The sequence below is a fragment of the Typopeltis vanoorti genome, chromosome 2 (assembly GCF_054136105.1).
Source record: "Typopeltis vanoorti isolate ZY-2024b chromosome 2, IOZ_Tvanoo_1.0, whole genome shotgun sequence".
In the NCBI taxonomy this organism is placed as follows: Eukaryota; Metazoa; Arthropoda; class Arachnida; order Uropygi; family Thelyphonidae; genus Typopeltis; species Typopeltis vanoorti.
In genome coordinates this window covers 183,904,854-183,918,249 of record NC_143550.1, presented here as the reverse complement: position 1 = coordinate 183,918,249, position 13,396 = coordinate 183,904,854, and the positions used below count along the sequence as shown (strand labels likewise).

Genomic DNA, 13,396 nt, shown 5'->3' with positions numbered 1-13,396 from the left:
TCTGAACTCAGAGTTAATGATATTTAGATTCTATTATTTAATTAAAGATTATAGTTATGAGTCCACAAACTTCAAAAAGTCAATATTAATTGTCTGAACATATGAAATAAAATTTTAATATACTGAGTTGCACATGCATGCCCAATCAGGAATTAAGAATGGAAAGTTATGATATTCACAAGTTACTTCACATAGTGTGATACTTTTAAGTAATAATAATAATAATAATAACAACAACAATAACAGGCATCCAACTTCTATTCAACTTCTTATGTAACTATAACCATGAATAAAATGTTTCATATAAGGCAATAAAATTCAGCTTAGCTGCTTATGATATTCAATCTGGCCAGAACCAAATGACTTTCCTATTATTATTTTTATGTGATCATTCGATGTAATAAATATTTAAGTTAAGAAATTCAACTATGTGTGGTTAAACACAACTTTTCAATAATATATATCACTTTTAATTATGAACATTTAAAAAAAAAAAAAACATATATATATAACGATTATCTAAAATGTTAACATTCAAAACAATACTTTTAGCTTAATAACACCTAACATAAACAATATTTATATAAATCATTCTGTCTATTTACATTTTAACTGCTGATCAGCTAGCCACCTTACCAAATAATATTAAAATTCTACAATTAAGTATATATCTAAACCAAATAATTTTTTTTAAAGCACTTTTAATTGCTGAACCAAAACAAAATAGTTAGAGACTTAAGTTTGCGATTTTTTAAAATTCTGCCACAGTGTCAATACTAGGAAAATCATCAGTTACTGAGGCATCAGACAAAAGACCTTGCTCTGCTCTTCTTTCCCAATATGAGGCTCTCTGAAGAATGGCTCGAGAAATGTGTTTTTTAGATCTCACACGTGGAAGAGAACTGGTACTAGTTGTGCTTTCATCTGAGGTATAACCATGGCCAGGATCTATGGATCCATCAAATGATGCACTAGGAAAAGGTGATTGATATGTGACAGAATCCTGTTCACCAGAAATAGATTTATTAACTGAAGGAAAATTTTCTTCTTTTAAAATTGCTACAGTTCGGTTCATTGGTCGTGGAAGATTTTTCTGAGCATGCTCTCTAAATTCTTTTGATAGACTACGAGCTGTCAAACTATGTACCTGCAAGAATCAATGTTTAGCACATTTAAACACCCAAATATTAATGACTATTTTAACCAACAGCTTTTGATAATTTTTTTTAATTAATAAATTTATTAATCTACAAAGTACCAATTTTCAAGATGAATCACCTCTCAGAAATCAGGTATTGCATTAAGAATTAAAATTAAAATTGCAACTGTATTAAAATTTTCAGTGCTGGTCCCAAGCCCGGATAAATGAGGAGGGTTAGCGTCAGGAAGGGCATCCGGCCGTAAAAAAACCATGCCAAAACTCAGGATGAAATGTTAGATAACAGAGAAAGGATCACGGCTAGGGCGTCCCCCCGTAGGCGACGCACAGTTCTGTCGCCCGAGGACTGTGAGAAGTGGGCTAGGGCTACTGAACCAAGGACGGGTTCAGCTAGAGAAGTGAGTCCAACAGAAAGAGAGTGTGTGTAAAGTAAGAATCGGGTTACTGAATGTGGGTACGATGAATGGGAAGAGTAGGGAGATAGTGGACATGATGAGAAGAAGGAAGCTGAAGATCTTGTGCGTGCAGGAGACAAGGTGGAAAGGCAATAAAGTAAAGGAGCTGGCGGAGGGATATAAACTGTTTTAAAGCAGTGTGAATGAGAAGGGAAGAAACAAAGTTGGAATTATCATCGATAAGGAGCTAAAGAGTGGAGTCTATGAGGTGTGCCAGAAGAATGATCGGATTATGAGCATTAAGCTTGAGATGGGAGGAAGTGTGGCTATGCCCCGCAAGTAGGTTGTGATGATGAGGAGAAAGAGACATTCTGGAGAGAACTTGACCAAGTAGTAATGGGAATCCCTGATGGTGAGAGAGTGATCGTCGGAGCAGATCTGAATGGGCATGTAGGAAGGCGACGAAGTGGTGAAGAAAGGGTACATGGAGGTTGGAGTAGTGGTGAAAGAAATGAAGAAGGTAAAAAAATCATAGAATATGCTGTGGCCTTCGATCTGGCTATAGCTAACACGTGGTTCAAGAAGAGAGTTGGGCATCTGATAACCTATAAGAGCGGGGATAGAATGAGTCAGATTGACTATATTATGTACCGTAGGAAACATCTGAAGGAGGTGAAAAACTGTAAAGTGATTAATGGAGAAAGTGTAGCAGCACAGCACAGGTTGGTTGTGGTAGACTATGATATAAAAGGGGAAAAGAAGAATAGACGGAAGTGGTGGGTACAGAGGAGAATAAAGTGGTGGAAATTGGAAGAGGAAGGACCAAGGAATAAGTTTAAAGAAGAGGTATTGAAAGAAATGAAGTTACCAGAGGATGTGGAAGAATGGTGGGACGTTAATAGTTGTAATATTAGAAAAATTGGAGAAGAGATGCTTGGTGTAACATCAGGAAAGGGACCACCTGAGGATAAGGAGGCATGGTGGTGGAATGAGGAGGTGCAGTTGGAGATCAAGGAAAAGAAAGAAGCAAAGAAAAAATGGGACATGACTGGAACTAGAGCCAACAAGGAGGTATATAGATTAGCAAAGAAAAATGCAAAGAAAGCTGTGGCAAGGGCGAAAGCGAGGGCAGTTGATGAGGTTTATGAAGAACTGGAGAGAAACAGTGGCGAAGCTCAGTTGTTGAGAATAGCGAAAGCCAGAGATAAGGCCTCGAAAGACATAACATCAGTCAAGCAGATAAAGAATGCCTAAGGAGTAGTATTACAAGACGAGGGCAAAATCAGAGGAAGATGGAAAGAATATTTCCGAAAACTACTAAATGAGGAGAATCCAAGAGAGAGGTGCAAGGATGGAGAGGTAAATGAGAGACCGGTGCAAGACATAAGTAGAGAGGAGGTGGTTTGGGTACTGAGAAAAATGAAGAATGGAAAGGCTGTGGGAGCAGACCAGATACCTGGGGAAGTGTGGAAAAGTTTGGGCAGTGAGGGCATGGATATGTTATGGGATCTGATGTGTAAAATAGCCCAACAGGAAAAGATACCAGAGGAATGGAGGAAAAGTATTCTAGTCCCAATCTACAAAGCAAGAGGAGATGTTCAAGACTGTGGCAACTATAGAGGAATCAAGCTGATGTCACACACATTAAAAATATGGGAAAGAGTAATTGAAGCAAGGTTATGGCAGGAAACAAAAATTGGTGAGGAGCAGTTTGGATTTATGCCAGGAAGAGGGACAACGGATGCAATATTTGCGCTAAGGCAATTGATGGAGAAATATAGAGAGATGCAAGTGGATCTGCACATGGTGTTTATAGACCTGGAAAAGGCATATGACAGAGTGGTCAGGCAGGAGGTATGGAGGTGTATGAGGAAGAAGGGGGTGTCGGAGATGTATGAGGGAACAGAAACTCAGGTCAGGTCTAGTGTCGGCATGACAGAAGGGTTCCCTATTGTCGTAGGGCTACACCAAGGGTCAGCTCTGAGCCCCTACCTCTTTGACCTGGTCATGGATGTACTAGTGGAGGATGTCAAGAAAGAGACACCATGGAGCATGCTGTTTGCCGATGACATTGTTCTATGCGAATCATCCCGAGAGAAGCTTGAAAATACCCTGGAAGAGTGGAGAAAGGCATTGGAGGAGAGCGGAATGAGAATTAACCAGGTGAAGACTGAATATATGTCAATGGGGAGTGATGAGGATATCGTCATACGACTCCAGGGTGCAAGGCTAATTTCAGGGAAGAAATTCAAGTACCTTGGGTCGGTTGTCGAGAGGAATGGTGACCTGGATGAGGAAATACAGCACTGAATAACATGTGGTTGGATGAATTGGAGGAAGATGAGCAGGGTCCTGTGTGACAAGAGAGTGAGTTGTAAGAGGAAAGGAAAGGAAAGCTCTATAAGATGGTGGTGAGGCCGGCGATGCTCCATGGTGCAGAGACGTGGCCTATAACCAAGGCACAGGAAAGGAAGATGGAGGTAGCAGAGATGCGGATGTTGAGATGGATGAGTGGTGTGACAAAGAAGGACAGGATAAGGAATGACTACATCAGAGGGACAGTTAAGGTGGGACCAAATGGCAAGAAGATACAAGAAAGTAGGCTGAGGTGGTTTGGACATGTTGAGAGGAAGAGTGAGGAGTACGTTGGTAAATGAGTGGAGTATATGGAGTTGGAGGGAAGGAGGAAAAGAGGCAGGCCCAAGCTCAGGCGGAGGGATAAGATGACAGAGGATCTTAGGGAGAAAGGATGGAGTCTGAAGGATGCTCTGGACCGGAGAACTTGGAAGAGGAAGGTTAAAGATTGGTGCGCTGACCCCGTTTAACATGGGATAAGGCAGAGTGGAAGAAGAAGAAGAAGACTACACTTATCGCCATAATCAAATTCCTGATATGTACCATCAAGGAGATGTAGCAGATATAATGATAGTAATTACATGAAAAGTTCATACTACTAACTTCCTAGAGACAGTTTTCCCCCTAGATTAGTCTTATCTATAAGGGATACTATATTTTACATATTTTGGTCTTCTTTATCAATTCATCTTGGTCTTTCTCCGTTTTTTCCCCTCCCTTTCTGGCATCAAACACTTGTTTTACCAATCTTTCCTTTTCCATTCTGTTTAATTAATTCATGTTGAAGTTTCTGAAACTGGATTGTAAATGAATAATTTACTAACTAAATTAATTATTCACATGCTGTGAATAATTAATTTAGCCTAAAAAAAAACTGGCATTTTTGAGACACACTCAGCTAAGACTGAATGAAATAACTGCAAGAAGAGTCATAGTGGCACTCTTCATGTCTGGTTGGACTAAATTCCTTAAAAAGAGCCCCCACTCCTTTCCAACAACACTATACATACACCATATCCTCACCTTACATCAAAGGTAAGAAGACTGGGCTCACTTACACAAATTAGAACAGTCTAAAAACCTCTGAACAAGTTTCCACTTTCCTGAGACAAAATAAGGAATCATCCGGATCCCTTATTTGTCTCTCCTTCACAGATGTCCACAGTATCCTCTGTCAACTGGAAAATACCTAGTATTTTGGAGAGAGAGAGAGAGAGGATGGACTACATTGGTAAAAAGTATATATGACATGGTTATATGTGCTAGTCCATAAAGTGGACTAGCACAACAAGCCTGAAATAGCAACCATTTCAAAGGTTGGGGAAAAAAAAATTAGGCTAATAAAAAGCATACCAGCTCAAATCACATATTCTATTCCTTTTCTTTAGTGTTACATGGTGATCAGAATTCATTTCAGACAAATTATGGAGACTATAACCATGTTAGAAATAATTATTTTAACTTCCCGATGTTTCAAGCTTAATATGAAGTTTGAAACATTGGGAAATTAAAATAATTATTTCTAACATGGTTGTAGTCTCAATAATTTGTCTGAAATGAATACTCTGTTCCTGGAAGCAGCTACAGAACCCAGTTCACTGCAAAAGAGCTAATGGTGTAATCCACCAAAACATTCTGGTGAACTCTATCCTCATATCAGCAGTAATCAATGAAGATCACTGTTTTGCATTCTCGGTACTCACTGTGTGAGCATCTTGTGAGTGCCTTGAATAATACAAACTTGAGCTAGCAAAACATCAGTATGTAAATAATAAATTTAGTTAGTAAATTAGTTATTTAAATTTAAGTTTCATGTAGATTTTGTACAAGAAACTTCAACAAGGAAATTTGAATACCTTCATTTTTAATATAATTCTGCCATTTATGCCATCTGTTTACCCCTAATTTTTCTCAGAACTCTCATATCTGTGGTCTCCAGTCTTTGATCAACTGTTTTATTTCTAACTCAGCTAATGGATCCAAGTTAAAACTGGTTTGAACATCATCTTGTACACAGCTACTTTAGTCTTCTTCAGCTTCATTCCCACTCAAATGGGGTCGTTGCAGCTGATCAACTTCCTCCATCCAGTTCTGTCCAAGGCTCCTCTAGCCCAAAGTCTTGAAGGTCCCTCTCAAGCTGTCTAGATAGCTGATGTTTAGGTCTTCCCTTACTTATTCTGCCTGGTGGCTTCATCTCTGGCACTGTCCTTTCCACACTGCTTTTGTCATGTTGCATAACATGGTCAAACTACCTCAGCCTTGATTCCCTAATCTTTACAGACACTTGGGTTATCTTCAATGTCCCCCAAATCAGCGAGTTTTTGATTTTGGTCTAATCTTGTTGTACTACTTGCAAGTCTCAGCATTCTAAGCAAGTCTCAGCAAGTTTCAGCTACACCCATTCTCTTCCCTCATCTCTTGTCATCTACCAGGTCTCACTGCTATACATCAGTGCTGGTCTTACTACTATTTTGCAGATCTTTCCTTTTAACTTGTCTGATACAAAAGATGCCTGAAATCTTCTTCCAGTTTAACCACCCTGATTGGATCCTCCTATTAAGTTCTGAATCCATGTATCTATCATTTTGGACTCAAGATTCTAGGTATGTGAACCTATACACTTGTGACAGTCTGTGCCCTGTCATGTATACTCCTTGCTGCTTCAATTACAAGATATACTGCTGCTAACATAGTACTTAAGATTAAGATGATTCAACAAGTTTTATTAAAGATCTCAAATGTCTTATTTCTACTAATCCTCAGGCCACTATGTTCCAAAGCTTTCCTAAACTGTTCAAGTCTTTCTTCTGCATCCTGCTCAGACTTTGAGCAACCTACTCCATCAGCAAACATCATCATCCAGGGTGAGTCAGTTCTTCCTATCACTATCAGCACATTCAGGAGCACGAGAAATAAGCGGCTCAAAGCTGACCTTTGAAAAAAGCCCTCAGTGGTTCGTATTTCACATCTCACTTTCATTTTGCTACATTGCATAAGATGTGCATACTTTTCTGGGATAATTTTCTTTCTCATGCTTCTCCATATCTCTTTTCTTGGGACTCTATCACAGACCTTTTCCAAATAAATGAAAACTAGAAAAAGTCCTGTCTTATTCTCCAAGCACCTTTCTAAGCGCTGTCATAGAGCAAAGATGGCGACAGTTATTCCCCAGCTGGACATAAACCCAAACTGCTCTTCACTAATTGACACCTAGTCTTGCAATCTCTTCTCAATTACCTTTTCCCATATCTTCATAGTGTGACTCATGAGTTTAATTCCTCTGTAGCTACTTACTACAGGATTGGATGTCACCTTTGTTTTGATATAATGGAACCAGTATACTCTCTCCATTCCTCCAACATTTTCCAGTTTAAATGATTCTGTTAAAGGCATCTGTTAACAGAGTCATGCCCAATTCACGTAGACATTTCTATACTTCTACATCATTATCATCAAATTACTGACATGTACTATCTAGGGGAGTACATGATAGTACTACGTGAGAAATTTCATTACTAACTCCTATTAACAATTTTCCTCCAAATCAATCTATTATCTATCAAGACTAACATTATCACATTTTATATTTCTGTCTTCGAATGCACTTTTTACTGTATCAATCCACATACAGGGTGTTCGGGATAAATTTGACATATTAATAATTAATTATATTTTTCCGTAAGTTACATGTATTAACACACACTTCTCTTCATTTAAAAGTTTGGACCCTTCTTCATTCATATACAAGATGTCAGAAAGGATGGATAGCTGGAACCCACCTGAATCATGGAAGAGAATAACTTGTATCATGATGATTCGTGCCCGCCATCAAAATAAGGATATTACGACTGCTGCCCAATGCTCCCTGAATACAGTAAAAACAATCAGGCATGAACTAGAGACTTGCAATGGTGACTACGAGGATGTAGCAAGAAGAAAGATCCCTAGCAGACGATCTGATTGCGTTCGTACAGCAGAATTCCTCGCAAATCTGCAGGAACAGGTGTTGAAGAACCCTGGCATTGGAATTCGGGCTTTGTTCGTGGAGTTGCTAACTGTAGTCAAGCCCTGGATAACAAGGGTAGCCAATGGTAGGCCGTATGTATGGCAGCAGGATTCGTCCCCTTGCCACACCTCTGGGAAAAGTCAAAAATGGTTGTCTGAAAATTTCTACGACTTCACCAGTCCAAATGTTTGGCCTCCAAACTCCCCAGACCTTAACCCCATGGATTATTTTGTATGGGGCGCAGTTGAAAAAGACACCAATCGCACTTCCAGTAATACAAAAGCCCAGTTAATGGATAAAATTAAAACAGTTTTTGCGGCCCTTCCCAGGGAGACTGTAGCATCAGCTTGTTCGAGGTTCCGAAGCAGAATTGAAGCTGTGATCGATGCTAATGGTGGTTATTTTGAGTAAATCTTGTTGATAGTATTGTAATTAACTCTGCCTGTAATATTTTTTTGTCAATTCATTAAATTTAATAGATACAAAGAAGATTTTCTTTTTCCTTACGAAACTGTCAAATTTATCCCGAACACCCTGTATATCTTGATCTTCCTCTGGTTCTTTTTCCTGCCCACCTGGCAGACAACACTTGTTTTGCTAATCTTTCCTCTTCCATTCTGTTTAAGTGACCATACCACCTGAGAGTAGCTCTACTAGCACATTCCTGGATGCTAACAATGTCAAGTTCTCTCCTAACATCCTTGTTTTTAATATTGTTATGTCACCGTATATGCGTCTTTTACTTTTATTCTTATCTTTTACTATTTTCTATTATTTACTTATCTCTCATGCATATCAGTTATTTTATTGCCAACAAATTTATATTTTTTGAATGACTACGCAAGCTGGCAACTAAATTCTGATACTCAAACAAATAACATTAATTTATTAGGGATCACGTGATGTGCAGTCGTGGTTCCCCCCTTTCTTTCTTACATGAATTGCTTCCCCCCTTCACTCACACAGGTCCGAAAGTTTTATAAGTGGTAATTCAGTCTCAGAAAATCAGAACTCATGATCTTTGATATAAAAGAATACATTTATTAAACCACTAATATGGATACACTTTAAGTAACAATTTCAATGCTAAGTTACCTTCCTTGAATTAAATTGAGAGTCTGAACTCCCCCCCCCCTTTAGATTAAGATATCCAAAATTACAATCTCTATGCTTAAGTAATACAAATCCTATATCTCTGTCATATTATGAAACTCAGACTCAGCTTATCTTTACAGGGTTACTCAATGCTCACTTTCTAAGCACAATTAGACAAACTTTATACATGGCATATCAAACTCATTCTAACTTATATTTTAACATGGAAAACAAATTCTAATTCTGTAAAATCTCTACCCCCCACAATTTAAGTAAAATTCAGGCTAATATCTAACAATACAGCAAATAGCTTCTTCCTGACAAACAGTTCAAAGATCAGGTTCTCGGCACAAGCTTACTTGACATAGACAATTAGTCCAAACAGTCATTAAAGCACTATGGGTAAGTTAACGTGTGGAGCTCCTCAAATCCTTAGCTCCTATTCCTTTTTAGGTTTACAACTCTATAATATGTATGAAAAGGTTGTACATTACCATCTTGTCTTTGTTCTTGGGGTTCCCGTGACTTCCCCTGCTTTTACTTCCAATATGGCAAGACTTCCTTATTTCTCAGCCACGTGTTTCTATGGCCTCTGTGACTTACGTACACTTTCATTGAAGGTTGCCCTTCACTGACTATACATTGGCATGGTTCACCAACTGCTCTTCACTGGAATTCTCGTCGGCGACGAGCTTCCTCAGCTATCCGGGATTGGATGGGAACAGGAACAGAAAACAAGAGAGCATTTGAGTCTCGCACGGCGCATTATATTTGCCTTCCGAGCGCCCTCTCTCTTGTTAACTATGTCATATTCTTTGCTACGGCCGATTGGTCACCTTAACTCTGAATCTAACAAGGTTCTAAAACATAGATCTCTTAAGCACATTAAATAACAACAATTCTGGTCCTGAAATACAGTTTTCCTTTGCTTATTTTACAGAAATAATATTACTTTTAAACACAGATTTCCTTAGCTTACTCAGTATTAATAATCTCAGTCAAGTTGATATGCCTTTGAGTGAATATATATATACAATACTCCCTTAGTCCTGTCCTTGGAAGCATAAGCATGTCCTTATCCTTAGGGTCTTCATTGTCTCTGTGTTGGGTCAGAAACAAAATGGCTTACGAATAGTGAGTCGGCCCTTTTTCCAACACAACAATATGATACTGCCATTGATACAATCATGTCCCTTATCTTTCTCAGGACTTTTATATCTGTGGTCTCTAGTCTTCGGTCAAGTGTTTTATTTCAAACCCAGCTCTCAGATCCATAAGTTAAAATTGATTTGAACACTGTCTTGTATACAACTAATTTAGTGATTTGACTAATTTCGCTCTTAATCCATATATTTTTATTCAATTAACTTATCACCATACTAACTGTCTTGATTCTGTTGTCTACTTCCATATTTAATTTACCATCTTCACTTAAAACTGTGCCTAAATAGCTGAAATGTTTTACTTGTTCTATAGGTTCTCCATTCATGATGCAGTTGATATTTTCAACGTTTCTGGATATTTTCACTGTCTTTGTCTTGTTATTGCTGATTTTCATACCAAATTTATTACAATAGTCATTCAATTTAGTCTATTGTACTGGATTTATTTAAAAGTATAACATCATCTGCATAAAGTAAAGAGCTGAGATTAACATCCCAAATTTTGATATCAGGTTACTGCTTTCCTTCATAATGTGATCCATATAGATAATGAATAACAGAAGGGGGATAATGTATAGGCTTAACATACGCCCCGGTTTGAAGGTATGGTCCCGGCCAGTTTGTCATTTTGTCCCAGTTATTTGGTAAAAATTTAAAAGTGCAGAATATACAAGCATTACAAAAAGTACAGCCTCGGAAAATGGCAATTAAGCAACACGAATACTCCACTTTGACTCTGGCCTGTACGTTGCGTCGCAAGTCATTGTTGAGCATGTGCAATCTTAGTCGAGTTTAGATTGCGAGTCGGTGTTTCTTTTCAGCATGTTGTTTGCGATTTTTTTACTTCATTAAATTAATTTAACCCCAAAATGCCAAAAAGAAGCTGTGTGTTTACGGATGAATTAAAAAAGGATTATCTGTTTTTGAAAAAAGTTTGTGGTCATATTGACAAAGTGAAATGTGAACAGTGCTCTTCAGAATTTTCTGTGGTTCATGGTGGGCGTTCGGACATAAAAAAATCACTCGACATGTGTGAAACATAAGGCTAGTCTAGCAGCGGCAGGAACTTCCTCAAAGATACTGTCATATTTTAAAGGTGCCGATCCAAGTGAGAAAGAATTTTTAATAGCTGCTAAAGAAGCAACTTTTGCATTTCACGTTGCTATTCACAATCTCAGCTTTAAGTCTGCACTGTTCATCTAAATTGATATCAAAGCTTTTTGAAACAAAGTTTAGACTGGGTAGAACAAAATGTGAAGCTGTCATTGTTAAAGTGATTGAGCCACTGTTGTTTCAGCAACTTTGTGAAGATTTAAACAAAACAAATTTTGTGACGATATCCACTGATTCTTCCAACAGGAAAGAAATTAAAACTGTGCCATGTGTTGTGTGGTATTTTGCACCAGATTGTGGAGTAAGAGTTAAACTTTCAATCCCCGGTGAAACTGCTGAAATACTGACAAACCATTTAATGTCAGTTATGAAAACTCATAATATAACAAAACAAATTATTGGATTTTGTGGAGATAACTGCAATACCAATTTTGGGGGTGTAAAACGGAGAGGAGAAAACAATATTTACAGTCGATTGAAGAAGGAACTAGGAAGAAATATTGTGGGCATTGGTTGCAGTGCTCACATCGTTCACATCTGTCTTCAAACTGCAGTTGATGTTCTACCTATTGAAACAGAAGCTTTAGTAGTCAAAATTTATAAATATTTTCACATTTATACGGTTCGAGTCACTCAACTAAAAGCATTCTGTGAATTTGTTGATGTAGAGTATAAAAAGGTTCTTCAACATGGCAACACTCGTTTTCTTTTGCTACTTCCAGCTATTGACTGAATGCTTTAAATCTATGAGGGACTAAAATCATATTTTATTTAACAAGAACACTGTCCGGTGATGATAAAACAGTTCTTTGATAATGATTGTGGTGAAATGTATTTGTAGTTTGTGCACAGGCAACTCAAATTGTTTAACAAATCTATCTTGATTATGGAAAGTACAAAAGCGAGTGCATCAGATATTGTCATTGAACTTAGAAAATTAAAAACAAATCTCGAGGAAAGGCGTGATGATAAATTTATACCTCAAGAAGCAAAAAAGCTTTTCGGAATACTGGAAAATAATGGAAGTATTAATATTAATACAATACTACAACAGTTTACAAAATTTTATGACCGATGTCTTTCTTACATTGAGCTTTGGGAAAACAGTTTGGTTGGAGCAGAATCTTTTACTTGGATAAACAACAATGAATTAACTTGGTCGGAAATTGAATCTTCAGGTGAAAAAAATTAATGAAACTCTTGCAAATAATGCAATAAACATGGATGAATTGTTTGGTGAAGTGGTGATTGCAAAAGCATTTTGGTCGGCAAACTATGACATTTTGAAATTACAAGTTGCGAAGAAAAATGGATACAACTATTCAGTCATTTCAAAGAAAAGAACATTTCATTGCCCAATCTTGTCCAAATTATAGAATACATTTTCAGCCTGGGCAATTTGGGATTTAGCCTAATAAATTGTATTCTTATTGGTTAAACCAAAATAAAAAATGATGGTACAACATGACAAAATTTCATGCCGGCTGGGGCATCGCCCGGTTAAACAAGGCCCCCGTTGTTTTCGCCAGGGAACCAGGGCGAACAGCGAAAAGTCAGCTACTGGAACAAATCTGAAAACAAACCCCAACTCAACATCACCAGAGTTAAAGATCGGTACTATCAACATAAGAAGACTGAATGGCAAAGAAATGGAGCTAGCTGAGGAATTAGATAAGTACCAGATCGACATAATAGGGGTGACTGAAACAAAAAAGACAAAAACTAGTGAGATCTTTCTGAGCAATAAATATAAAATGTTATATTAAAAAGTTAAAGAGGCAGTGAAGGAAAAGAAGAAAGCATATCAAAAGTTCCTGGCAAATAAGTCAGCTTTTACTCTTACAGAATACAGAGACAAATGTAAGAAAGCTAAACGGTGTGTAAAACTAGCTAAACAAAAGTCATGGGAGGACTTTGGCAAGAATATAGAAAATAAATATCAAGAAGGTGGCAAAATATTCTGGAGGTTGTTGAAGAAGCTTAGGAATGGAGGAAAGAGTGCTGTAAAAGGAATTAGAGATGATAAAGGTGAAATGAAAACAGGAGAAAAAGATATCCTTGAAGTATGGAGTAATTACTTTGAAAAACTGCTAAATGAAACAAGCAGTGA

General features: G+C 37.6%; 1 protein-coding gene across 1 annotated transcript in view; it reads right to left on the bottom strand.

The window, feature by feature from the left end:
- Nucleotides 1-569: 569 nt before the first annotated feature.
- The window catches only part of LOC150109717 (uncharacterized), a 490,804-nt gene continuing 477,977 nt past the window's right edge, over nucleotides 570-13,396 (bottom strand). Inside the window, exon 23 of the mRNA XM_090403072.1 lies at nucleotides 570-1,147. Coding sequence (XP_090259198.1) covers nucleotides 752-1,147 — 396 coding nt within the window. The 3' untranslated portion in view covers nucleotides 570-751. The remainder of the gene's footprint in view (nucleotides 1,148-13,396) is intronic.